We start from the raw sequence: 25,571 nt of genomic DNA on the forward strand, positions 1-25,571 counted from the left end.
TATTGAGTCAGTTGTGGAAACTCTTTTCCAGATAAACATTAGATAAATGAACATCTTACTATTCCGGTGTCCAGAATTACTGGACACCTGATTCTTTTATTGATTCTTTTTCTATTTCCATACTGACTAACACGTACAGCTAAATCTAGTCCAAAGATTGCTCTGGTTACCAATACCCCTGTTGATTTAATTTTTTTAAAGGAGAATTTATTTAGCAAAACAAAATATAGGGTTTTAAGATATTGGATAACAATGCTGTGTCTAATGAGTCAGGCTGTAATTCCTAGTGTTGCATAGTATACACCATCCATTATCTATCTGACTCAGCCTGCAAAGAGAGTTACATGCATTCTTTATCTATGGAAACTTGGCCTTTCAAGTCGAGAAAAATGCTTTCAAGGGTGGCTCTTTTACAGTGAATTACAGTCCTAAATTAATGAAAGGTCTGTCTGTAGAATATTTGGAAATAGTAATGAATGGCAGACTGTTCACTGACAGTGTAATAATTAAGGATGATCTTGAAAAGAAAAACTGGGTTTTAGAAGTTGCACTGATATAGTGACTAAACATACTGACTTTCCTATCAACATAGGAAAACCTTAGTCTCAGAAAAAAGTATCTAGACTTACAAGAATGAATCTTTGAAATTAAGTCTACAGTAACATGGCCCTTTTAAGGAGCAATGTGATTATGACTTAGATATTGTTTAATTTTCCATGTTCGATGGGAATTAGAAAGATACAAATATCTTCATAAATACTTCTGAATACACATGGTTACATCCATGCATACAGCCAGAAACTCATGCAACTATGGGTAGCATTTTAATATTTCTTTGAAACCTTTTGAGGGCAAATGGGCATTTCAGTGCCCACATATACAGGGTTGCCTGAGTTTGTGCATTGTTTAAAGCTCTTCAAATTGATTCCATGGTAGCAATATATTATTTTTTCTCAGCTGTAAATACAATATATTTTTTCCACTTGAGAATGACTTTTTCCCAGTCAGCCTATCCACCATCGTTATAGTGCAATTACCTTGGGAACATAGAATATAAAAATAATTTTTAAAAAGGTTTTCCAAAGCCTGGTATTTTATAGCTTCTACATGAGGCTGTTTTTGAGGCCCAACAATGCTTCCCCTCCCCCCCTTTCTAGGTTCACACAAGCTTAAAACTGATGTGGTTCTTTTTTAACAGGTTGCCTGTGCATTTCTCTAGCTATGTCAGAAGATTCTGGGACCGAAGGTCTGAGCTCAACATCTTTGGCAGACTTCATAAAAATGTCCCATTTTAAGTCTCTGGATTCCAGTGAACAGACCAACCTAGAATTATCGGAGTCCGATTTTGGTCCCGGTGCCCTGCAAGCCTCACCTGGTTCAGGCTTTTTCAGTGAGGAAAAGGAAGACTCCAAGGTCCTCCAGTCTCAGTATTTGTGGGAAGAAGGTGGAGACAGCAATGATTCCAGTGTGTACATGGGACCAGCAGCAGGTAACCATCTTTTCACTATTTTCTTCTAAGTTTGGTTAGACTTTTTTGTTTTTTATTTGGGGTTAAAAAAAAGTGGAGCCTGGGTTTTTCAAACCTCTTTTCCAAATCATGTATTTTTAGAGGGAAATTAATTTAGACGTTTCACGTGGGATGTTTTTAACCTTGTCATCATGGTGCAAAAGATTATGGTGTTGAAATAGTGGCATGATAATAATAATGATGATGTCACCTAAAAATAATGGCCCCCTAATGAGAAGGAAGGACTCACTGGAGAAGAGCCTAATGCTGGAAAAGATTGAGGGCAATAGAAGAATGGGATGACAGAGAATGAGGTGATTGGATGGAGTCACTGAAGCAGTTGGCGTGAGCTTAAATGGACTCCGGAGGATGGTAGAGGACAGGAAAGCCTGGAAGAACGTTGTCCATGGGGTCGCGATGAGTCAGATACGACTTCGCAACTAACAACAGCAACAATAATAATGGTATTGGAAGCCTCTGAGAAGTAAGTAGAGTCACCCAAGTTGCATTCCCCAACTTTCTGTTAGAAAGGATCGTCTCACATGGTAACCAAATCTTCCTGTTGAAAGTCCCATTTCAGTGCCATTTTCAGGTGTAAATTTTGATGGAAATGAATCTAAACCTCATTCAACCCCATTTCATTCAAGAATGCATGGGGTTGATCAGTTTTCAAGTGGGACACTGTCTAGGAAAGTTATTTTAGGTACAGTTTTGCAGTTATTATGTAGATCTTCTGGGTATAATTATAGTTTTCTCAGGAGTGGTCTCATTATGAATTACGTTACTGGGTTTGGGAGTGTTCCTTCTTGTAAAGAGGAATTTATAATTAAATCCAGCTGACCTTCTTGTTGTAATAAACCCTTAGGAGCAAGTGTTGAACGGATGCCTATGCATATCATCAAACCTTATAGAATAAAATTCATTCAAAAGAATCCAAACCAAGTGTTCTCTGCACAGAACAACTGATCCGATAAAGCTGCAGAATCTAATTATAAATGCTTAGAATGTTTTTCCACCTCCAAATTTTATGCAAACACAGCATAGTGATCTACTGAGGATTCTGCTAAATCACCTGTTTGACTAGACCCCCGAGAAATCTAAACCACTTTGAAAAACTATGCTGGGTAATATGGTAATTTAGGATGACACAGTGAGAAAGATGAACTGTGGGTGCTTTCCCCCCCTCCATTGTCAGCCCTGAATTGGCTGATAATGAACTTTTGTTAGGATTAAATTACCTCCACCTGTGTTTAAGTCAGCACCCATCTTTCTTCATTGGTCTCAATTTGAATAATGATCAGGAAGTTGAATGTTTTCTGCAGGGTGGGCAGTGATGAACAGGAGCCATCATGTTAGCCCTTTTTGCATTTAAAATGATCTGTATTTCTACTGGACTGTCCTTCTCCCGAAGACTATTTGACAGATTCTCGCAATAGTTCCTCTCTAGAGAAAAACCACTTATGCAAGTTTAAATCAAAACTAAAGAGCAAAAACCAAAAAGTATAGGCAGGTATTCATGTCAGGCTGGTAAGAAGTTGGGAAAGATCTGTATTTGTCCTGGGAAATCCTAAGCTATTTTAACCAGACCAGTTTTGGCCTGTATGTTGAAGTCTCCCAGAACCAACATTTAGGGATCTTCAGCTATAGAGTGTTGCCATCAATTCAGGTAGGAATAACAAATTGAGCAAGACACTTTTAGAATTCCAAACAAGTTGTCCTGAGTACTTATTAAGGGCTACAGGTGGAGAGAAAATGAATCCCTGTAGACTTCAGCAATTCTCTCTCCCCAATCTCTAGATGTGTCTCAATGCCAAATCGAGCGTATCTCATTTTCAGTGCATACTAATAGGTATAATAAAGTTATCTGCATGGGAATAGATAAATCAACTTATAGTATGCAGCCCATTTTTTTTTTTTTTTGGAATAAAGAATGCTTTGGAAAAAAAATTGTAACCAGAAAACAAATTTTAAAAAACATTGATAAAAAGAAGACAATAGTGATATAACCACAGTGTCATGATGATGCCTTGTAAGAAATGAATGTATGAATGAAACATGGCAGTTGTATATCAAGTGCCAAACAATATAAATAATCTTAACATGGAAAGAATTTGGGCACTAGAGTTTTGAAAGAACACGGGATAATTTTGTTGCATCAGTCCAGCATTTGTTATTCAAAATGTCCTACTAGATGATTCTGTTCATAAGCAGGACATGGAGATGTAATTCTTTTCCACCACTTTGGCCCTGGATGCTATTCCCAACTCAGAGGTAACAAAGCATTTTCAGAATTAATGGCCCTTGACTGACTTCTCCTTTGTCAATTCATTTAATCCTCTTTTAAAGCCATCATCATATTTTTTGACAATAAATTGCACACATTAATAAATCACTGAGGACAAAAGAGTTACTTAAAGGAAGTAAAGCTATGAAAGCCATTTCATTATCACTGACATTTGAAGGGAGAGGCATTGTTGCCTATATATTAATTAAATTAAGTGGTCATTTATAACTGATAATTAATCAAGGGACTGAGTAAATTCACTCTAGGTTCACTTACCTTGAGTTGAGCATAGTCTTGAATGAAATTACTTGGACAAAATTTATCTTGTTCAATGAAGTTAACTCTTGAATGAGTGAGCAGCCTTCAAGCCCTCTTAAAATGTTCTTTTGCAAAAAATAAAATAATAAATTCAAATTTTGCCCAGCAATATTTACATGATATATATACTGCTTGTGCTTTTGAAGATAAGTTATTACACATCCAATGGATCATTAAATGCTTCTTTAAGGACTACAAGATTACATCTTCAATTAATTTAATCTAGTAATCTTATTTAATCTATTGATTGAGTAAACAAAATAACCAGGATAAATTAATTGATATTAAGTAGAATACAGTTTAATTGTTTGTTTGTTTATAATGATCTTGAAAAGTAATCTTTCTTTTTTCATTCACAATCATTTTTTCAACTATTATTCCTCTGACTATATTATTAAATACATATTCCCTTATAATCAGACTCCAAGGTGACTGGAGTCCAGTTACATTTCTTTATTTATAGCATTATGCTCCAAAGATAGCTGCAGTTTGAAGAGAATATTTGCTTTGTTTTTGCCTGATTTTCCCTTTTGGTTTTATATAATTATTTTTATATAAAAATAATCAGTAGCTGGGATGTATGTTCTTGGGCTTCTAAGAGTAGGATATTCTTCTCTCAGAAAGATTCTTGACTGAAATCTCCAGCCAGTCTTACATCTTGGAAGGCTGGTAAATAACACAGAATACTACTGACATAGCTGTCAATGTTCCAACTGACGAACCCAACCAAAGCAAGCACACTCAAAACCTTCCAATCTCTGAATGCAAAACTTTATTGAGTACATTATTTTGGCACTGCTGAAGGCAAAACCAGCTCTACCTAATTCCCATGCAAACCCACATAGTGACAGTATAGATTTGTCTCTCCCCACTATTAGTGCAGGTCACATTTTCCAGTGAAGTGTCATTATATTGTTATGAGAAGAAAAATCTCTGGTCTTGGTGAACACCTCCCAGAGTGTCCTTGGCTCTCACAGCTCATCTTCTTGAAGTCTGGAGCCTGCATTCCATCTCATCCTTCCCTCCCCTCTTGGTTCTTTGGCAACCTGAGAAGCAATAATGGTTGCAATTAGCATAAGCAAGCTTCGAACTTGACAGTAGTTTTTCAATTTCAGTCTTTCTAATATACTGTACTATTTTTTTAAAAAAACTGCCATATATCTTTTTTTTCCTTGGAATGTATTGCTGCTTCAGAATTTAGTAAAGACTTAAAAAAAAAAAATCACCTTTTCCAATGTTCTTTTTATTCACAGAAACCATATTCTCTTTTTCTGGTTTTCCAGGGATGGAGAGAATAAAACATTAAAGTCAATATGGTTGCCCCAATGGTCACATGAGTGACCCCTCCCTTTTTACATGCAACACACATAAAAAAGGCACAGAGTTTCTGTCTTATAGTTCAACCACCGTTATAACTTTTCTGCTCCTCCCCCAGACACCTCTTCTATTTCTCATTATAATTTGTAATCTCTTTTGCAAGAATAGAGGAAACAATAAGTTATGAATTTTAGCTTAATAAGGAAAATTATGAACAATACCGTTCTCCATTTCCTCCCACTTATCCTTACCTTTACCTAAGCAGAAAAAGAGGCTTGGTTGAAGAGTTTAGACTGATGTTCAAATATGAGATGATATATAGGTTGTAGAAATTGAATGAATGAATAAAATAAATAAAAATATAAATATGTACATAGTACATACATACATACATACATACATACCAGAGGTGGTTTTCAGCAGGTTCTGACCAGTTCAGGAGAGCCAGTAGCAGAAATTTTGAGTAGTTCGGAGAACCGGTAGCAGCAATTTTGAGCAGTTTGGAATACCACCTCTGATTGGCCCCGCCCCTTCTCCACCTCCCGAGTCCCAGCTGATTGGCTGGATCTTCTTTTGTTGCCCTGCACAGAACGGAGCTGGAAAGCAGATTAGTGGGGTGGGAAGGAAATGGGGATTTTACAGTATCCTTCCCCTTGCCATGCCCACCAAGCCATGCCCACCAAGCCAACCCCACAGAACCAGTAGTAAAGAAATTTGAATCCCACCAGTGATACATACATACATGCATGCATGCATACATACATACCAGTTTCATAGCCACTATTAAGCATTAGCTGCCAGGCTTCCCATTGAGCTATGCAATAAATTACAAATCTCTGGATAAATATTAATTCAGGTCTTGGTTATACTTGGCAGAGAATTTCTGAATATGACTTGGCAAGTTTAGGATTTTTATTGCAAGAAGAATGAAGCTCTAAAAAGAGTTGACTGCCTGCTGCACTGCAAAGCAGTCAGTCTTTATATATCTATGCTCCAATGTTTAGACTCTTAAATTTCTTTCTCCTACTTTTCCATGTCAAAGGATACTTGGCCGTAGTAGTACTGGTCCTCCATAGACTAGAAGTCATTGATTCCTACTTCACCAGTTTTGGCCGTTAAAGAAGAGCTGAAGCAATAATAGGATCCTAATTTATTTATATGCCTGAAACGTGTTATGCTTTCTTGCTACTTTACCTTTGTTTGGTTATTTTACCAGTTTGCACAAAGGAAAGAAGAAAATGGTAATAAAATGGCTGCCTTTATATACACACGATTCATTCATATTGTTGTTCAAAAGTCTGATGTTATGATGTAATTGTGACCTATTGTGACCTATGGTGTTAAGCAGGCACGTTTGAGAAGCCCGCTGAGTGCGTTGGACAGAGGTGAGCATATTCAAGGTTTCCTTTGACTTTATCAGATTATCCTGCCCAATCTTGACCTGATTTTCAGGCCAGGCAACATGAGAAGGTGACCTTCTGTCTTGCTGTCCTACCTGCTGCCTTCTTTGCTTCCATTTCATCTCAGCTGGTACCTGTCCAGCCTGGTTCTAGTCTGGCACTAGAAAGCGATATGTGTTCAAATGAAAGCAATACATCTATGAAGATTTCAGTCTGGGAGAATTGAATCCCCGCTAGTATTCAGTCCTCAACGTATGGCCACAATTGAACCCAAAATTTATGTTGCTAAGTGAGACAGTTCTTAAGTGAATTTTCCCCCATTTTATGGACTTCCTTGCCACAGTTAAGTGAATCACTGCAATTGTTAAGCTAGTAACATAGTTAAGTGAAACTGGCTTCAACATTGCCTTTGCTTGTCAGAAGGTCTCAAATGGTGGGACCTTGGAACATAGCAGTGGTCATAAATATGAACCAGTTGGCAAGCACCTGACTGTTGATCGCATGACCTATGGGGATGTAGCAATGGCATAAGTGTGAAAAACAGTAATAAGTCACTTTTTTCAGTGTGGTTGTAACTTTTAATGATCACAAAAAGAATGGTTGTAAGATGCAGAGATAGATAGATAGATAGATAGATAGATAGATAGATAGATAGATAGATAGATAGATAGATAGATAGATAGATAGATAGACAGACAGACAGACAGACAGACAGACAGACATATAGATATCACACTGGAGTGGGTTGGGGATAAGAATGTGCAGGTTATACAACCATTATCTTCCCTAAAAAAGCTTTTAATGTATTGCAATCATGCATGTTTGACACCTCTAAATCTTCTGTGCCTGTTTTTCCTTTGATCAAACTCAGCTATCTTCTTCCTATTAGAAATATAAGCCTATACAACATGCCTCTGTTGGCTTTAGAAATAGTTAATACAAAAATTATAGCATCGTAGCAAAGCTATAGGGTTAGTAGGTAGTTGCATCAAACCCTCCTCGCTCTTGTCTAGGTTTACACATCCCATTAAAGTCTAGGCAAGCAATCTGGTGGCCTCCAATTGTTTAGACTAACATTCCTACAGTCTTTTTCCATGGATCACTCTAAGGAGACGAGGGAAGTTGAAGTCCAACATAAACGACTAGATGCATAAAGTGAGCAAAATAAAATGATTTGTTTGGGCTGATGTCTTTAAGAACCTAAACACTGTTTAAAGCCAGGACACTAGAGTAAACTGAACCCACCATAATTAAAGCATAGTATGAACCTAACTGTCTCCATTGAAAGCACCTTGGGCAAAAATTGCTTGAAAGTCGATAGATGCAGAAATAAACATTAAACAACCAACTTGATTAGACACTTTTTGATGGAAGACAAGGAGTGTTCTTTGGTCCCAGGTAGACAAGGGAGCCATCATTAAACCAGAGCAAATATTTTCTTAAATAGTTTTCATTTAGAAATTCATGGGGAGGAAAAAGATCTGTATTGGTGTTTTGAGAAACCAACAGTCTGTAATTTGTTCAATTGTGACAGCAGAAATTAAACAGGAAATTACATATGAAACTAATCAGATGAGAGGGAAAGGAAGTATGTTCCTTTTTAGACTTATTCATAAACTTTCAAACCACAATTTGGAATAGAAGAAGCACTTTATCTGAGTTAAGTCTATTTCTCAGTGACATTTCACTTTCTTAATTAATGCAACTTAGTGAATTATTCAATAGATTTCTTTTTAAAAATTTATTAGAAACCCGCTGCTTATCATCTTACAGTGAATGAAAAGTGGCTCTAAATGAGAAACTTCAACTGGGCTTTTGTAAGCACATAACTTATGTGCTATTATTACAGTAATCAATTCATGACTTCCAGCACACCAGACATATGAGTAGCTTTTCATTGTCCTGGAAGGGGTTGGATGAAAAATAACTAGATTATTTAACATAAATGCTTTTGCGTGTGTGTGTGTGTGTGTGTGTGTGTGTGTGTGTGTGTTAACCCTAGACTGATATTCTATCTAGGCCAATAGAGTTTAAAAAGTAGTTTGCACTGCAGTAACCTAGAACTGGGGCTAAAGGGGTTATACAAATTCAAAATAAGAGAATAATGAAAAAAAATACAAATTGAAAATATAAACAGGCTCTTTATAAAAATGTATATAGTGGCTTTAAGTGAGGTCCAGGAAGTGAAGTCTTAGATGTTCCATTAGCCAATGGTGGAAAAGACTCAGCTTCACCTCTCTATATATCCAAGTGAAATTCTCATGCAAAATAAAAATGGAACACCGAGGAAGAGATGAACTAAGTTTTCTGGCTTGGGCATTGGGATAGATTGTTATAAACAATTGGATGCGGGAAAGCATATCTTTGCTTTGTCTGGCAAAACTCTGCACTCTTCCCCTTATTCCCAGCCTCAAGGTCTTCTCGTCTGTCAGGTATAAGCTTTTGCAACCAACTGGGTTATTCTGCCTTTTGCTGAATCACCCATTGAAAGGAGAGATGTGTCATCAAGCCTTGAATTTCAGAAACCACATGTGAAAGCAGGCTGTCTTGTGTAATTGAGGTGTGCACTGAATTCACTGACAGGAAAATTTAAATGTTTCCATGGGGGTTGTAGAATGCTTCCAAATACTGGATACTTCTGTTGGTGGATATATCTATTATGTTAGACCTAAGTGTTGTAGGTATATATGAAAATGGGACATCTGTCCTTCGTATGAGAATTATCTTGCTTTGATAATTGCAATGAATCAAGTCTGTGCTGGACTAAAGATAAGAAAGCTAAGAGAAGCAGAGGTTGCATGTAAAAATGTATTTGTCTGCATTTGTCTGGAACACTGCAATAATTCCACTATAATGGTGACACTAATAGCAATAGCACTTAGACTTATATACTGCTTCACAGTGCTTTTACAGCCCTCTCTAAGGGGTTTTACAGAGTCAGCCTATTGCCCCCAACAATCTGGGTCTTCATTTTACCCACCTCGGAAGGATGGATGGCTGAGCCAACCTTGGGGCTGGTGAGATTTGAACTGCCAAATTGCAGTCAGTCAGCAGTCAGCAGAAGGAGCCTGCAGTACTGGATTCTAACCATTGCGCCACCACAGCTCTACATCTAATACTGATGTAAACCATAGGAATTAGTAATTCTATAAGTATAATTACTCCAGTCATTCAATAAATCAGTTTGGTTGTCAGAAGCTGGCTGAGTAGATGATTTCATGATTCCTGGATGTTGCAAACCATCGTAAATACATGTCAGTTGCAAAGACCCAAAATTTGGGAATCCTGCAAAGGTTGCAAGTGCAATGGCCGGTCATAAATAATTTTTAATGTGCCATTTTAACTTTGATCACTAAACAAATGGCTGTAAGTTGAGGACTACCCTGTATTCTGATATCTGAATGACAAAATAACAGAAAGCTGTTCCTCCCTCATAGCCTGACTCTTGACAGATTCAGCTTTCAAGAGTTATGCTAATGTTTGTTCTGTGCCTGATCCTGGACTATAAAAAAAAATTACAAAAAGGAAAGAGTTGCATGGTTCCATGTAGGTCAGAGTGTGCACTAGTGTGTATTTCTCCTTCTCTGAGTCTTTTGAGTCTTAACATATTCAGGAAAATATCAAGAGAGAACTATAGAACTGCAGGAATTTTTACTGTATGTGGCTCCGTTCCCATCTTTCTGCATATTCAATACATACCTCACTTTTTATTACTCTGCAATTCCTTAATTTAGGGTAGAATTGGGGCAACTAGATGGAGCTGAGCATTTACTGGACGGATGATGCCACGTGGAGTTCACAGCAGATATTTTTTTTCTTATCTATACACCTTAAAATCTTTTTGTGTGTGTGAAGAAGCAATAGGCTACTTTTTATAAGAATTGTTTAATGTTACGGTATTACTTTTAGTTTTGCAACTGTTTTATGCACAGATTGACATTAAGTGCACATCTTTTAATCTCATCTTCAGCTACAGCTCAATGAAATTAAGCACTATGGAAAGACAACACTTAAGAAGCTTACCATCAAGTGGCCCACTGCCCAGCTGCTACTAGTTGTGCTCAGGGTTTGTTTGTTTGCCTAGACTTAAACACGCAACAACTTTTAAAAGAACTCTTTCTCATTTTTTTTTATACAATCATGAGCCAAGTGCTACCCCGAGGTGAAAAATTTAAGTAAATGTTACCATTCCTAAGAGGATACTTACTGTATTTCATTACATAATTCATGCAGCAAAACCTGTACCAGGACCTACTAATCACTCATTGCTATAAGAAATATTGTCACTTAAAACTAGAATATAAGCAGTAACTTCCTGAGTGGATTCCACATCTAATACTTGCATTCACTTTTCCTTAATTCCATTCTCTCATTTCCTTTCAAGGCCATGTTACATGAGAATTCTCTACAGGAATATGAAGTAACTATTTTATACATTGCCACATCATAAAAGATAGCACAAGTTTTTTTTTCTATCAGACTATGATCATGGGACTGTTTTACACATTATGCTAAAAAAGGTTGTACAACAAATTTAGAGGAAGCCTGAATTCTGAGGGTAATTTAGTACAGAATAATATTTGCATAAGACAGAACAAAAGGCAATGTATTGTATATACAAGAGGGAAGAGAGATGTTTTACAAGGATAGAAAAATATGAATAACTCTAATGAATGGTGCTGGTATAAACTAGCTGTACTTCTCTTTAATTTCTGTGGATTACTGTTTTCATTTTTGTGCTCTGCATATTTTTGCTTATCCCAAAATAGAATATTTTATAGATCTTCTCAAGCTTCAAAATGACATCTTGCTGTTGCCACTACTATTGCATCTCAGCTTGCCAACAAACTATAGGGGGGAGGGAGACAGAACATGGGCCAGACATTGAGATGTCAGTGTGAGAACCAAGGATATTTTGGCAGGTATTTACAAAAGCTAGAAAGACTTTCCCACAACAATATCTGGAGATGGTATTGGACAATGTGACCTGAGCTAATTGCGGTGTGTGTGTGTAAGAATGTGAAGTTAAGGGGCTTAGCACGGGAAAGATCTAGATCTGATTTTGCCTTCAAATGTGCCAAAGTGATGTACTCAATAAAGTTTTGCATGGAGAGATTGGACCATCTTGGTGGTGCTTGCTTTGGTTGGATTTGTCAGTTGGAACCTTGACAGATACTGTATTATCCTTGATATAGGTATATCTGTATGCAAAGAAGCTAGCTCTAATTTACATAGAGGTTATGCTGACATGTTGCTTGTTGCAGCATAAATATGCTTTATTAACTATTTTTGAGAGAAGTATCCTCATGGCATTAGTAGCATCTCATTCCTAATCTAGAGTTGTCCTTAATGGTTTTTGGTTTGGGAGATCAGTTTTCTTCTCTTAAGAGAACGCTTACCTTCCAGACAATCTAGAAATGAGTCTGAGTCAGATGAAGGATCAGGGCATAGTAACTTGCTCAATTATCAGCTTGGTAATACTGGTAGGGAAATTAGAATAGAATAGAATAGAATAGAATAGAATAGAATAGAATAGAATAGAATAGAATAGAATAGAATAGAATAGAATAGAATAGAATTCTTTTATTGGCCAAGTGTGATTGGACACACAAGCAATTTGTCTTGATGCAAATGCTCTCTGTATACACGCTCTCTACCTATCTAGTTGCTGGGCGCTGTGCCTCCATAGTCATTTGGGCTTTGGCTGTAAGAAAGATTGGACACCTGATTTTTCTCTCTTTGAATTAGAACAACAACTCCCAAGAGACTGATAGACCTGGCAGCCAGGTCAACTAGACACTCTACTTTAATTTAGTTTAATCATATCTGCATCCTCTTTATAAGAGCTCCACTTTTCACTGGGAATAAAAAATGTTGCTTTTTGTCTTTTCAAAAGTTAGTTACTAATCTTCCTGATTAATGTGCTTCCATGGTCTTCTATGGGAGATTAAATAGTTAAGGATTATCATAAACTGTGGTGCCATAAGGAGTTATTGTTTGAGATGCGGGTGCCATATACCAAATAAACAACATTTGATATTATGTATAATACTTTCCCCCCTTATATTCAGTGAAGTTGCATAATAATGGCCTAGAATTATTGGTTTTGATTTCAGAGGTGTGACTTCAACATTGTGGCATCAATTCAGTAATGTTAAATTCAGTAAATTTATCTCAATAATAGGGAGATAAATAATGAGAATGCTGCTGAGAGCAGAAATGAAATCAAGTGTCCCACTGTCCTGTTGTCCATTTATTCTAATTTTTTACTTTTCTTAACTGGGCTAGGGAAAGATTCTACCATCCTCCACTTTATACATTCCTATCCGCTTATTGATCCCCCCATGTATTCAAAGATTACTACGTGTGAGAACAATATACAAATATAAAAATCAAGAGGGTGTACTTTTAAGTTTTAGTCACGTCTCTATTTGAGATACCTTTACTCTTAAGAACATGAATACATTAATCTGCGAGGTGGAAAATGGGCTCTGCACGCTGTTCCATCTGCCCATGCCATGGGGTAACCTGAGATTACACCTATCTACTATGTGAACACTGCATCGTTATCAGCTGCACATCAAGAATCAGGCATGCAGAGTGAATGTAAAATAAATAGATTCCCTTCTACACCAAATACTCAGGTATTCACTGTGCCTACAATCTTTAAAACACATTACTGGTGCTATTGTTGTATGTTTTCTTAGAAAATATAGTTTAGTATTCAAATGAATGGGTAAGTGACATTAGGACTATTAGGAAAAATTGTTCCCTAATAGCATGACTCTTTTTCTGCAGGCTGTATACAACCTATTGTAATCCATAGACTGGGCTCACATCTCACATTGAACCAAGATGTGGTTTGCTTATTTTCCACCCTGTGTGTGTGAATCCAACCACTGTGATTAAAATAGATGTAAAATAGAGCTTATGCTTCGGTAAATTGTGTAAATGCAGGCAGTTTCTATTTAATCCATAAACCATTATTAAACAAAACATAGGTTGCCAGAATGAGCAAACCCAGCCTTTAAATAATATGACCAGTATGCTTTGTATTATAAGCAGAGAATGCTTTGCCCTATCCTAGTGAGTTTATGAGATAGGACAAAATATTACAGCCAGGGTGTGTGCCTAGTGTGGATTAAATAAAATGTGCATGCGCACATCACTTGGAAAGGTTTGATTTGTGAATAGTGTTTAGCACTGTAGATCAAAAGAAGCATTTTAGAAAATTGACTAAGATGAAATTGAATAGGGAAGGCTTGCAGAAGGAGCAGGGGGAAACTTGCCGAAGTATTTTGAGAGGCAGGAGGAGAAACTGAGGTTAAAAAGAATGCAGGATAAAATAACATGTTAGGTATCTTGACCTTTTCCTTAGAAATAAATGGAGTCAGGGATGTTCCAATTTCTAGGACTACTCCTGAGTTAGACTAAATGAAATGTCTTCCTACAGTGTCATGAAAAAGCATAAGCTATTTATTTTTTCCAGATAATATTTTTAAAGAGGGGGTGTTTGGGGGATTTCTGCTATGGGATTTAAGGACCCCTCCTTCATTTATTTTCAGATTACAGTTTTCCACTAGCTTCTCAAAGAACCTTGCCCAAAGAAAATGGAACGCATGTGAAAGACCCCCAAGGAGAACCCACTTTTCACCCCCTCTCTGATTCCTTTGATCCAGACTCTGAAGCCCCCTCCACCAGAGTCCTGGAGGAGGAGGAGGAAGGTTTGCTTCCTATCAACCAGTTAAAGGGAATGACTCAAAGCAGCCAAATGTCAAAAACCACTTTTTCTGAAACACCTAAAGAGGATTCCTTATATGACATCCTGTTTTCCACCATGGCCACCAGAATGGGCCCAGCGACTGAAGCAACTACAAACAAGCATGGGAAAGAAACTGCACTCGAGTATTCTTCTTCAGGCTTTGACTTAGGAAGCAGCATGGGGCCCAACATCTTGCCCTTGTCTCCCATCTTTTCAACCGAGACCACTACAGACCCCCAGTTGGTCTCAGAACTTCCTCCCAAGATTACCCAAGAGAGCACAGTGGCTGCGATAGAAATAGCAGGGGAACAGTTAGCAACTGTAGCTGCAGTAGAAGGCGATCTACCAGAAGGAAAAGCCACAACACAAGAGGAGATTCCAAAACCTGTGTCAGGAACAGTTGCAGCTGAGATGAAACTGACAGGAGAAGATGTCATCGGTTCTCATCAGGACAATTTCCAAGGAACTGAGACTGTTTCCAGGACTCCTAACAGTCTATCGGATCACAGCTCTTTGCATCATTTTTGGGACTGGACCAGTAGACGAGCCCCAACTCCAACTGCTAATCAGAATAGCCAGGATACAGAACTGCCAATCATCACAACTGCTGCAGCAGAAAAGAGTTTTACAGCACAAAACAGAGATCTCCTGCTTGCCTCAGGAGTTCCCTGGAGTTTGACACAGGTAAGAAAATTGTGTGTGGGCCATTGAGTGATGAGTATTTAAACTTAGAAACCCCTGTGTCTTTAAAGGCTGGGAGAAACAAGCCATTTAACATGGTTTTATGTGATCTACATTCTTCATCCAGCATGACTTGCCCGTTAATTTCTTTACATGTGGTTAATTTATAAGCAACACAATCATGAAGCAAAACCATAGCACTAAAGTGCCACAGATGTACAGGATCAAAATTCTATTTTAAAAAGCTGCAACGTTTCTCTTATAAAAGGGCTTAAAACTAATTAATTGATAATTAATTTCCAGGTTATTTTTAAGGCCCAAACCCTCTCAAAATGATATCTATGGTATTATGAATAAAACAAATGTGAAAATCAATATACTGCAAAAGTTATAATATCTCTCCTTATCAGTAAAACAAACAATTTAAAAATAAATCTTAATTTGAGTAATTTATTAATTGGCTAATAAAAAGCTATCAAGTTCTAGTTTGGGGTAGTTAAGATATATTTTTCGAAACTATGATAAAGCTCACATATTTAAAATAGCCTAGTAATGATAGCATTTCTGCTTAAAGTCATGAATCAGTCATTCTAGAATTCTTAAAATTCTTTAAGAGTAAGACTTCTGTAGCCATGTCAAATATTTTGATACAGTTGAATGTGTTTTGTTTCATTTCATCGGAGCAATAGGTTTATTGTCTTCATTGATCCATTTAATTTTTAAATTAACTGAACTGATTCTCAAGATATTTTTTTAATTTGTCAATTGCTTATAAAATAATAGGTATAAGTAAAAACATAGTTATGAATACATGGATACATATAAAAAAATAAAAAAAATATAAAGGAAACAATAGAGCAGGGACGGTAGGCACATTTGTGCGCTTATGCACTCCCCCTACCGACCTCTTAGGAAAGGTCAATAGTAGACAGTCTAAGGTTAAAGTTTTGGGGGTTTGGGGAAAAAACCACAGAGTCAGGTAGAGTATTCCAGACATTGACTGTTGCTGAAGTCGTATTTCCTGCAATCAAGTTTGGTGTGATTAACCTTGAGTTTGTATCTATTGTTTGCTCTTGTGTTGTTATGGCTGAAGCTGAAGTATTCATTGACTTTTAATTTTTTTCTTTTTTAAAAATTGTAATTGTGATACTATGAAGATCAACTCTAATTGTGTTCATTCTTCTGAAGTTTTTTTTAATTAGATTTATATTTTTAAAGATTCAAATAATCTGATCTTAGAGAAAGAATGAGATATATGTACATACCTAGGACAACTGAGTAGACAACACATTGGATTTAGCTCCAGAAAAGTGCAACAGAGCATACAGGAATATATCCATATGTACTACATTATTTATATGGGACTGGAATAGCAGTGTTTCACCCTCAAGAAAGTATTCGGCCTGCCAACTAACTATTATATAATCCATTCTCTGAGATTTCACCCCAACGTTTTGTTTCAGATGCTTAACTCAGTTCATTTTTCATTTGTATACAGATTGACTACCATATTACTAGCATAAACATTGTGCTTGTTTGCTAGTGCTCAAACAAAACTTTGAACACCTACATTGTGTATGCCAGTTTGTATAAGTCATTTTCTTGGGTTTAAAATATAATGGCCCAAAATTTAGTATGAATTTTACACACCTGTGTTATTGATCCATGTCTTAAGTGTCTTGAATACTTTGGAACTACAGTGGCCCCTGTCTTCACATTCATCTACTGTGTCTACATCTTTGAATATCATCATCAATCTGAAAAATATGCTACCAGATACAGTGTAAAATTAAGGGATAAAACAATTGGTTGCCTGATTTGGGATAAAACTTCGTATTTATTTTTTAAAAAATGATCATGCTGCTTCCCAAAATATTTCCATGTTAACTCAAAGATGTCTTGATTGGTTTTGTTTTGTAGATTATCTGTAAGGACTGGAGCAACCTGGCAGGCAAAAACTATATCATCCTGAACATGTCAGATAACATTGATTGTGTGAGTCACTTGCTTTTATATTTAAATCTCTGTCATCTACAACTTCCCCTCCCTTTCAGTAATGCTTAATGAAAGTGATTTATTATCTCCATCAAGTAGTAAAATGCTATTTTATCATCAAGAACAATATTTTGAATGTTCATTTAAAATATGTTTCATCCTACATTGGCCAATTATTTATTAATATCGTATACTCATATATTTGTATTAGTATAATACAGTATAATATTGTATACTCATATACAATATTCCATTATTATAGATCTTGAAGCATTTTAACAAACTATGGCTGTAATATTTCCTAAACAATTAAATATGTGCAAATAAAGAAGTTTGAATAAAGGTTTTATATAATATTTCTGGACAGATTGTTGCTATAATACCCTTAAATAAGATGCTGCTATTAAATAGTCCTTTTCCCACACATATAGTATCAATTTCCAATAAATACTTTTCTTTGAATAGGCCCACAATATTACTTTTGGATGATACATTTTATGTTAGGATTAGGAAACATATGATTCTGCACGAAAGTTGATGGGAGAACTGTATGTGTGTGTGTTTGTGTGTATATGCTTTGTATCAGTTGATTAGCAAAACAAAGGAATATTAGAGATCCAGTTCTATACTCTTGCTTTCCTGGATTATTCCAAGGACACAAAACCAAAAAGGATCGAGAGAACAATAAGACTTGGGATGGGAGGATCTCTGAATCTGACTCAGGAGAGAGATTCAGACTATTGGGGTGGATTAAATGTGCTCCCCTCCCATTAAATCAAACTTATTTTATAAGTTGCCTTTGCTATTTTTCAGAAGAGAGGGGATACCCAGACATGGAATTCAGATAGCTATATAGATTAGAACTTCATGAGAAGTTTGTTGATAGACTGGTAAACTACCTGCAGTTTTGGTGGTTGGCAGTGTAGGTTTTAGAGTTATGTCTTTCCTCCAGCTTGGAAACAGGCAGTTTAAATAGGCAGTTTCCATTGACAGAAGCTGTTTTCTTGTCCTAGTTTCTTAAGTAAGGCATATAAGAGGACAAAATGTTTTCTGTTTCTTAATATAAAGAACGGGAAGGAGAGAAATAGAGTTTTGTTTTCTTTTCCGACAGCAGCACAGCAAAGTGGGACCTAGAAAATGCAACTGGTTATTTTCTCTCATCAATTGATATGCTAGCTATCAAGCAAATTTCCAGACATTATTTAGACCGGCAAGCCAGCCATTTCAGTGTTTAGTATTTCATGGAGTTTGAATTTTGACAAATGAGGGAGATACTTTTTATGGTTTTGGATGGCTGGAATAAAAAAGATTTAGTTCAAACGGTTTAATAATCAAATGATGGTGACTGAGCAAGCACAAATTCAGAAGTTCTTCACTATACATAAGTCATGGAGGGATAATTATATCTGTGATGAAGGAGAAATCTGCTCTTGCTGAACATTTATTGTATTGCTCTGTTTGTAACACAGCAAGAGTGGGTCACAGATGCAAAAGATGGAATATCTGTCTCTCAAGGTTAATAGGATTGAGGATGCAAACAATCATCCTACTCTATAAAGGATAACCTATTTGTTTATAAAATTTATATAGCCATTTATCTCACATGAAGTAACTCTAGGCAGCATACATCAATTAAGCAATAAATATATAAAACAGGTACAAGAGATGATGGACATCAAACATAATAATGGAACTATGTCACTGGTCCCCGGGGACCCTAGGCCTAATGACATAGCCAGGTCTTGAGGGATTTCTGAAACATTGGATGGAACTAACCTCACTTTTGGGGAAGGGGATGCAGAATGTTCCCAAAGCAAAGAAGACCCACCTTAGATAAACTCCCAGTGAAGTTCTGAACTTTAGGTAGGTAAAATGGAACCATGTATATCCAAATGGAGGTTTAATGAGATATTGGAATGCTTCAATGTTCCAAGACCGATAAAAACAAACATGTTCATTAGGTGTATGTCAGAGACAATCAAGGAAATAAGAAATAGCATATGATATCATGAAATAAATCTGGTCTTGCCAGCTAAAACCCAAAACAGGATTACTGCACAAGGCATTAAGAGATCATGCTTTGCATCCAATCTTTTCAGCCAATGCAGTATGATTCAAAAATATTTAAAGGGGTGGAGTGTTTCTGCTTTGACTGACTGGATAGAATGTAACTTTTCTTCTATCACATATACTCATAATGGTAAAAGAAATTGTAGGCATTTTCATTAATTTTTAAAGGTTATCAGCTCTGGTTGAGCAAGCATGTAGTCTTTTACTTCGTATCATGATAGAAGATAGTTATCTGAGCTCTCCTTGTGTTACATTATTTATACTGACATTTCTGAAATGGAAAAGAGATGGCAAGAAAGATGCGCTGGCTATTTGTTCATCAAGTTCTATAGAAAGGGGGTGGTATTTTTCTGTTCTGTCATATCACTGGAAATGTTATTTTTCTCTCAGGAACACATTTTTCTCTGCTCCCCATAAGGCTCTGACTGCTCAGTCTGTGGTGATGGAGGGAGACCTATCATTCCTGCAATAGTTCTACCGGTGTGGGCCAGGGATTGCTTACTACTAAAGCTGCTTTCCTAATTTCCTTTCCTTTAGGGGGCCTGTCCTTTGCTCTGCTATCCCAGATTTTTATCTTCTGCTGTTCATAAGCTTTGCCTTGTGAGCTGAGGTTCTGGTGTGTCCTTGTGACTCAAGTCTGGCTTTTCCTTGCCTCTCCCCATCCACCCTTTGCCAGACCCAAGCATTTGAGGTTCCCATAGCAACCAGTAGTGTTAGCACATATTAATAACTAGAGTGGCCTTTGAGTTGGCACAGCAACTGAGCCAGAATAGATGTGGGGATGACATTGCCAATTGATGTGCAAGATCTTAGAAGAATAGGACCTTCTCTGTTTGACCTGAATCTGGGTACAAATGGTGAGGCTCTTGCTCTTTAAAAAATTAGTAATACTGTGTCTTTTTTCTTTCTTCCAAAGATTGCAGTAGTAGTGTAAATAGATATCTCCCTCTATCATCAATCAAGGCAGCATTTTGTCAGATCCTTATGTGTTATCTTCAGCACCTCCAGCCTAGTAATCTTGCATTTTTGTCCATATTTGAAACCTTTAAGGAAGTGAGGTTTCAGGATACTTCAAAAAGGATATTCCTTCCTGAATTTTAAATGATACTCTCCCAGTCATCTTGATCCCCAGGTTATATGACCAGGTGATAAAAAATGAATTCAATTGTGTTTGTAAACTACAGCTGGTTTGTACTATTTGTTGCAGCCAGAAAATCAAAAAATTCAAGAAAGGTAGCAGTTATGATGGAACTACTAGGGAATACATAAACACATATTTTGAAACAATGAAGTTGATGGAGTAAAATGGAAATGGATGTCTTTCAAAATCTTGGCTTTTAAAAGATCTCATTTTCTTTGATATACTATATTTGGATGCGAAAGTGTGTATTCAAGAAATCTGTTTGTTTTTACTTAGGGAACTAAAAAATATTCTTTGCTATAGGAAGAGTTCCGAGTGGAGAGAGGCCTCCAGTTGCTGGCCCTGATGGAGGACGCCTTCTCCAGATATGACAATGGATTGCAAGGGCAATGGATGATCTCCTTAAGTAAACCTAATGAGAATGACAAACATCTGCTGATGACCCTGGCAGGAGAACATGGTAAGATTTTGATGAAAAATAAAGGGTGTCTGACCTATATTGTGCTTATTCCAATCTTTTCCCTGTACAAGTATCTTTCACGCTGTTAAAGCATCTAACTGGACATCATTAGACATCATTTCAACAGGATTTTACTATTTCACAAAGGAAGGCAAATATACCTGCCCTAATATACTAGGACAGGTATATTTGCCTTCATTTGGATCCTGCATCAAATCTGGTTTAGTCACTGGGACTAGAGGTTTAGTCCAAACTTTCAGATCGTGCTGGAGCTCATCTTCAGGGAACTTCTTTCTAGCAGAAAGTTAGAGAAGTTCTGCTACAGAGAAGTTCCCTGAAGGTGGGCTCCAGCATGAGACCAAAAGTTTGGACTAAACCTCTGGTCCCAGTAACCGAACCTGATTAGATCCTGCATTTTACTATTTGTTCAGTAAATGCCATAAGGTACAGGTAAAGTCTCTCTCAAAATCAGCTCACTCTCTGCTAACTTTATGTAATTTTCATGGCAACAACACAGAAAAGGTTGTGCGGGTAGTGGTTTTCTTCTAGAATATTTTTCAACTTCCTAGACTAGCCTGTACATAAAATTCCTTGCTTCCCTGTCATCCAGGTACGATCCCACTCTGCCTAGCTTTGTTGGATCATTTATATAACAGAGATGTGAACTATGATTGTATTTTGGATGTTCTATCAGGAGTCATGCTGTAGGACAAATAGCTGAGAAGGATAAGCACCTAAATCTTATTTACTTTATAATTATTCCACATGTATTTCCAATTAAATTAAATTAAAATTTCAGTGCAGTGGCTGCTTTTGGAAAAGCTCTGTGGGACTTTCAGGGACTATAAGTGAGTTTCATAAAATCAGTATATTAACTCTTATACTGGCTGTCATTTTTTAAACTATTTCTCCCTTTTTAATCTTTTACAAGTTTCCCCCTGCTGTTTTGCATTAGAATCTTGTCACACTAGAATCTTCAAACTTCTTCAGTTATTATGTATAATCATTGCCACCCTACTTTCGCCCCATCATATTCTTCTCACATGTTTCTGTTGGTGCAGCATTTCTAACACATTCCTTAAAAAAAAAAGTTTTTATTTTTTTTAAAAGAAACATACACATACAAAACATAAAACCATAAAACCATCTTCCATTTTATATACATACAGTGTGTCCGTTGGTTATGGATCTTTTGTACTATCCTTTTGTGGTCATTACTCACAGTTTATATGAATTTTCACATTGTCAAACTAACATATGCTTATATATTTATCGGTTATTAATCATCCATGTCTAAACTATTTATTCCATCATTTTATATGAGATATTCCAAATTTTATCTTAAAATTTATGTTATACTTTCAACCAATGGTTATATATGTCTATATTATGTTTTATATCAGTCTATTAAATTTCTATCAGAATTATCTAGTCTATTACATTATCATGTCTTTTTATCCAACCATTGATAAAACATCCCATCTCATATAAAATAGTTTATCTTTTTGTTCTCTTAATTCCAAATGTCGATTTACTCATTTCAGCACAGTCCATAATTTTCTTAATAACTTCTTCCTGCATAGGTGTTTTATCATTTTTCCAATTCTTAGAAAATACAATCCTAAGACATTCCTTGATGACTACACCTTATAGCCTGAGCTGGTTTGGGATGTCATTTTCTATGTATGTAAAATTTGGAGTTGGATTTACAAACTCTGTCCCAGCCATGGGGAATCCATGACATCCCTACTTAGTCTGCAATGTTTTCCTCAGATCGCATTCTTACATTTTTCTCTAGACTGGAAAACATGTCCTTCACCTTCCCAATAGTGATACTACGGTACTTCAAAAATACCACTCAATGTTACAGTGAGATATAGCAGCATGTGAAGACAATAAGTATGTTTGTATTTATATGAGTGCATATTTACACATACAGTTCTGGTCCAAGCAAACCTATCAGGGCTCACATGCAAGCAGTGATTGCTTTTATCCAGTTTGTACTGTGGCCCATTTATTTTTGGTTCACAGTACTGATGCTCTTGCACAGAACAGTTTGTCTCTAGGGTTGAAATATGTTGTTGGTTCTTGCTTTTTCTTGCTCTGCCACCCAAAATTAAGTGATCTACATCTTATTCAGGGAAACAGTGAATGGATAAAAACAAATTCTAGAATGATGTAACATCTTTTTCTCAGTCATTTAATGTGAATGTGGCAAATGGTTGCTCATTTCAAGCAGTTTTAATGCAGAGGTAGGCTTGCAATAAGTGGGCCTACAGAATATTTACAAAGAATTCATTCTTATGGTTGTGTATCCATGGAGGATAAATGGGGAAGGCGCAAAAATTAGACATCTCAGAGAATGTCATTCCCAAATGCAACAATTTTCAGATGGCTGGACACAAATATGCAGTTGTAGATTTGACATGATGAAGTCACTATGTTGCACATCAGTATTTCTCAAGTGATTGCAGACCCCACTGGTTCTCATAATAGTGACTGTGGGATGCTTGTAAAGTACAATTTTTCTATCCATGTAGAACCACAGCCCTGATGTGAACATTGCTTCTGAATTCTAAAGCATATTTAGTACTCAACATTGAAAACAAGTGTTCCCAATTATATTATTACTTTTAAACAGGAAATAATGCTTTCATATAGACATATTTCTCTACTCAAGAAAACAAGTGGAAGAAGAGTACTCTGAATTAATGCATTTTTAAAAATCTGATACATTTCATCTCCTAGGGGTTGTTCCAACAAATGATGTCCTCTTGGCATTAGGGGATGTGCAGAAAAGTTTAGCTGAGGTAAGACCTTATTTACTTCTATAGGAGAAACTAGGCGAATAGAATAAATGAATTGATTTTTTTCCTGTAACTATTCACAGTAGTTTCTTCTCTTCTGCCTGTAGATTACTGATTACATTGCCGTTAGATGTCACTTTTCATTAGCTGTGAGTGATTCTGTGGATTTGTATACTTGCATTGTATCATGATTTCTCAAAATCTGGTATGGTCTTGTTGAAGAATTACCAGATTGGTTCAGTTTATCTGATCAATTATAATTAATTGGACATTAAAAATCCAGAGTTGATACCCAATGGAGATGGGTGGTTTCTAAATATGATATTAAAATAAATATATAAATTAAGCCTAGATCTCATTCTTGCTCATTGTATGCAGAGAATTGAAGCTCTGTTGTTTTCAGTAATTGAACTTTTCTGTTCTGTCTGTAGGAAATCCTCACTGGCTAAATGTTGCTTTGGCCTTCTCATTCTCTGCCCAAATATGATATGTGCTGAATTTCTTTATGAAAATTCATTTTTGTACCCAAAATCTAGAAAGTTCAAAAGGGACAACATGAAGATCAGAGGGCTTTGCACAATGTTCTTATCGGACATTTCAACAATATCAAAACAATTGCCTATTAATATACAAGGGTGATAACCCTGCTTCCTCAAAATTTACCTCTCAATATATTTTAAAATAAGGCAGAGCAGATTTGTCTCACTGGTTAAACATTTCATCACAAAGTTTACATTTACATGTAATATAATCCAAAATTTTCTATCCATTAATATGTAATAGTCATGAATTCATTGGATATTTCCAAGTGATATTTTCATCACATGATTATTTTGCTTCAGGCATGGAAATTTAGTAAAGGTTATTCTTTTTTTTCAGTCTGTAACCTTCCTGCATGTTCACCAAAACTCCACTAAAGAGAGAGAAATTGAATTAGCTGCACAATTCCCTCCAATTATATAATATAAGCTGTCTGAAAGTGCCTATTATTAGGACAGGTTTATTTTTCCTAGGTCCAATTTGTTGGGTTGTGAATTTAAATATGACATATCATTTCTGCTGATTGTCACTTGGAATAAAATCTGTGTACTGGAAATGAGCCTTCAATTGAGCTCATAAGGATATACCAGCGAAACAAATAGAAAAAGCAGAGCTAGTTTCTGGAATCCCGCCCCCACCCCCCACCATTTGATTATAGTCCTGTGATCAGAAGGAAGGAGGATTTAGGAATGAATATCTTAAGCTGCCTCCTTTTCCCTTAGGAGGGGTATCTCCTCCCCCCCACCCCCCCACAAAAAAGGTGCCATTTTCCAATTCAGTCTTTTTTTTCTGCCAGTTTCTCCCATCACAGCAAACTTCGTCCCATTCCATTTTCTTTTGGGGGAATTAATTGAGTAGATGGATGGCAGAACAGATATAATCCAAGCTTCTTTACATAATTTATTTCTAAAGTTCTGTTGAAATGAGGGGCGGGGAAAGAGGAAGAAGGTCTCACTAACTTCCTTGAACCTTGAAAAAGTTCAAGAAATGGTGATTTGAATGTGATCTCATTTCTTGAAGGGGCTGATTCTCTAAATGTTTACTTGCCAATGTTGTAACAAAGTCCAGAGGGAAGCAATGGCCTTGTCATTAAAAAACATTCCTCTCTAGCAGCATATCTACAATAAAATCACACTGCCAATTCTCCTGCCCAGTGATGCTACCAAACACCCACTCCTCAAGAACCTCTACAAGCTGAGGTTAATCTCTTTGCCCAACTATAGCCTTGGTGTAAAACACACAAAGGGGATGCAAATGAACATGTAGAAGAGAGCATCCTTGTGGTACCC

General features: G+C 36.5%; 1 protein-coding gene across 2 annotated transcripts in view; it reads left to right on the forward strand.

Annotated features, from left to right (window-relative positions):
* The window catches only part of PODXL2 (podocalyxin like 2), a 53,717-nt gene that overhangs the window by 16,558 nt on the left and 11,588 nt on the right, over positions 1-25,571 (forward strand). For both annotated transcript variants that reach the window (XR_015741630.1, XM_087923773.1), the window contains exons 2-6: positions 1,199-1,489; positions 14,392-15,272; positions 17,190-17,264; positions 20,779-20,935; positions 23,684-23,745. Coding sequence is in view for 1 of the 2 variants with exons in the window: in XM_087923773.1 (XP_087779899.1) it covers positions 1,199-1,489; positions 14,392-15,272; positions 17,190-17,264; positions 20,779-20,935; positions 23,684-23,745 (1,466 nt within the window). In the remaining variant the exon portion in view is untranslated. The remainder of the gene's footprint in view (positions 1-1,198; positions 1,490-14,391; positions 15,273-17,189; positions 17,265-20,778; positions 20,936-23,683; positions 23,746-25,571) is intronic.

The sequence above is a fragment of the Pseudonaja textilis genome, chromosome 2 (assembly GCF_049901715.1).
Source record: "Pseudonaja textilis isolate UNSWEBS1 chromosome 2, rPseTex1.2, whole genome shotgun sequence".
Classification (NCBI taxonomy): domain Eukaryota; kingdom Metazoa; phylum Chordata; class Lepidosauria; order Squamata; family Elapidae; genus Pseudonaja; species Pseudonaja textilis.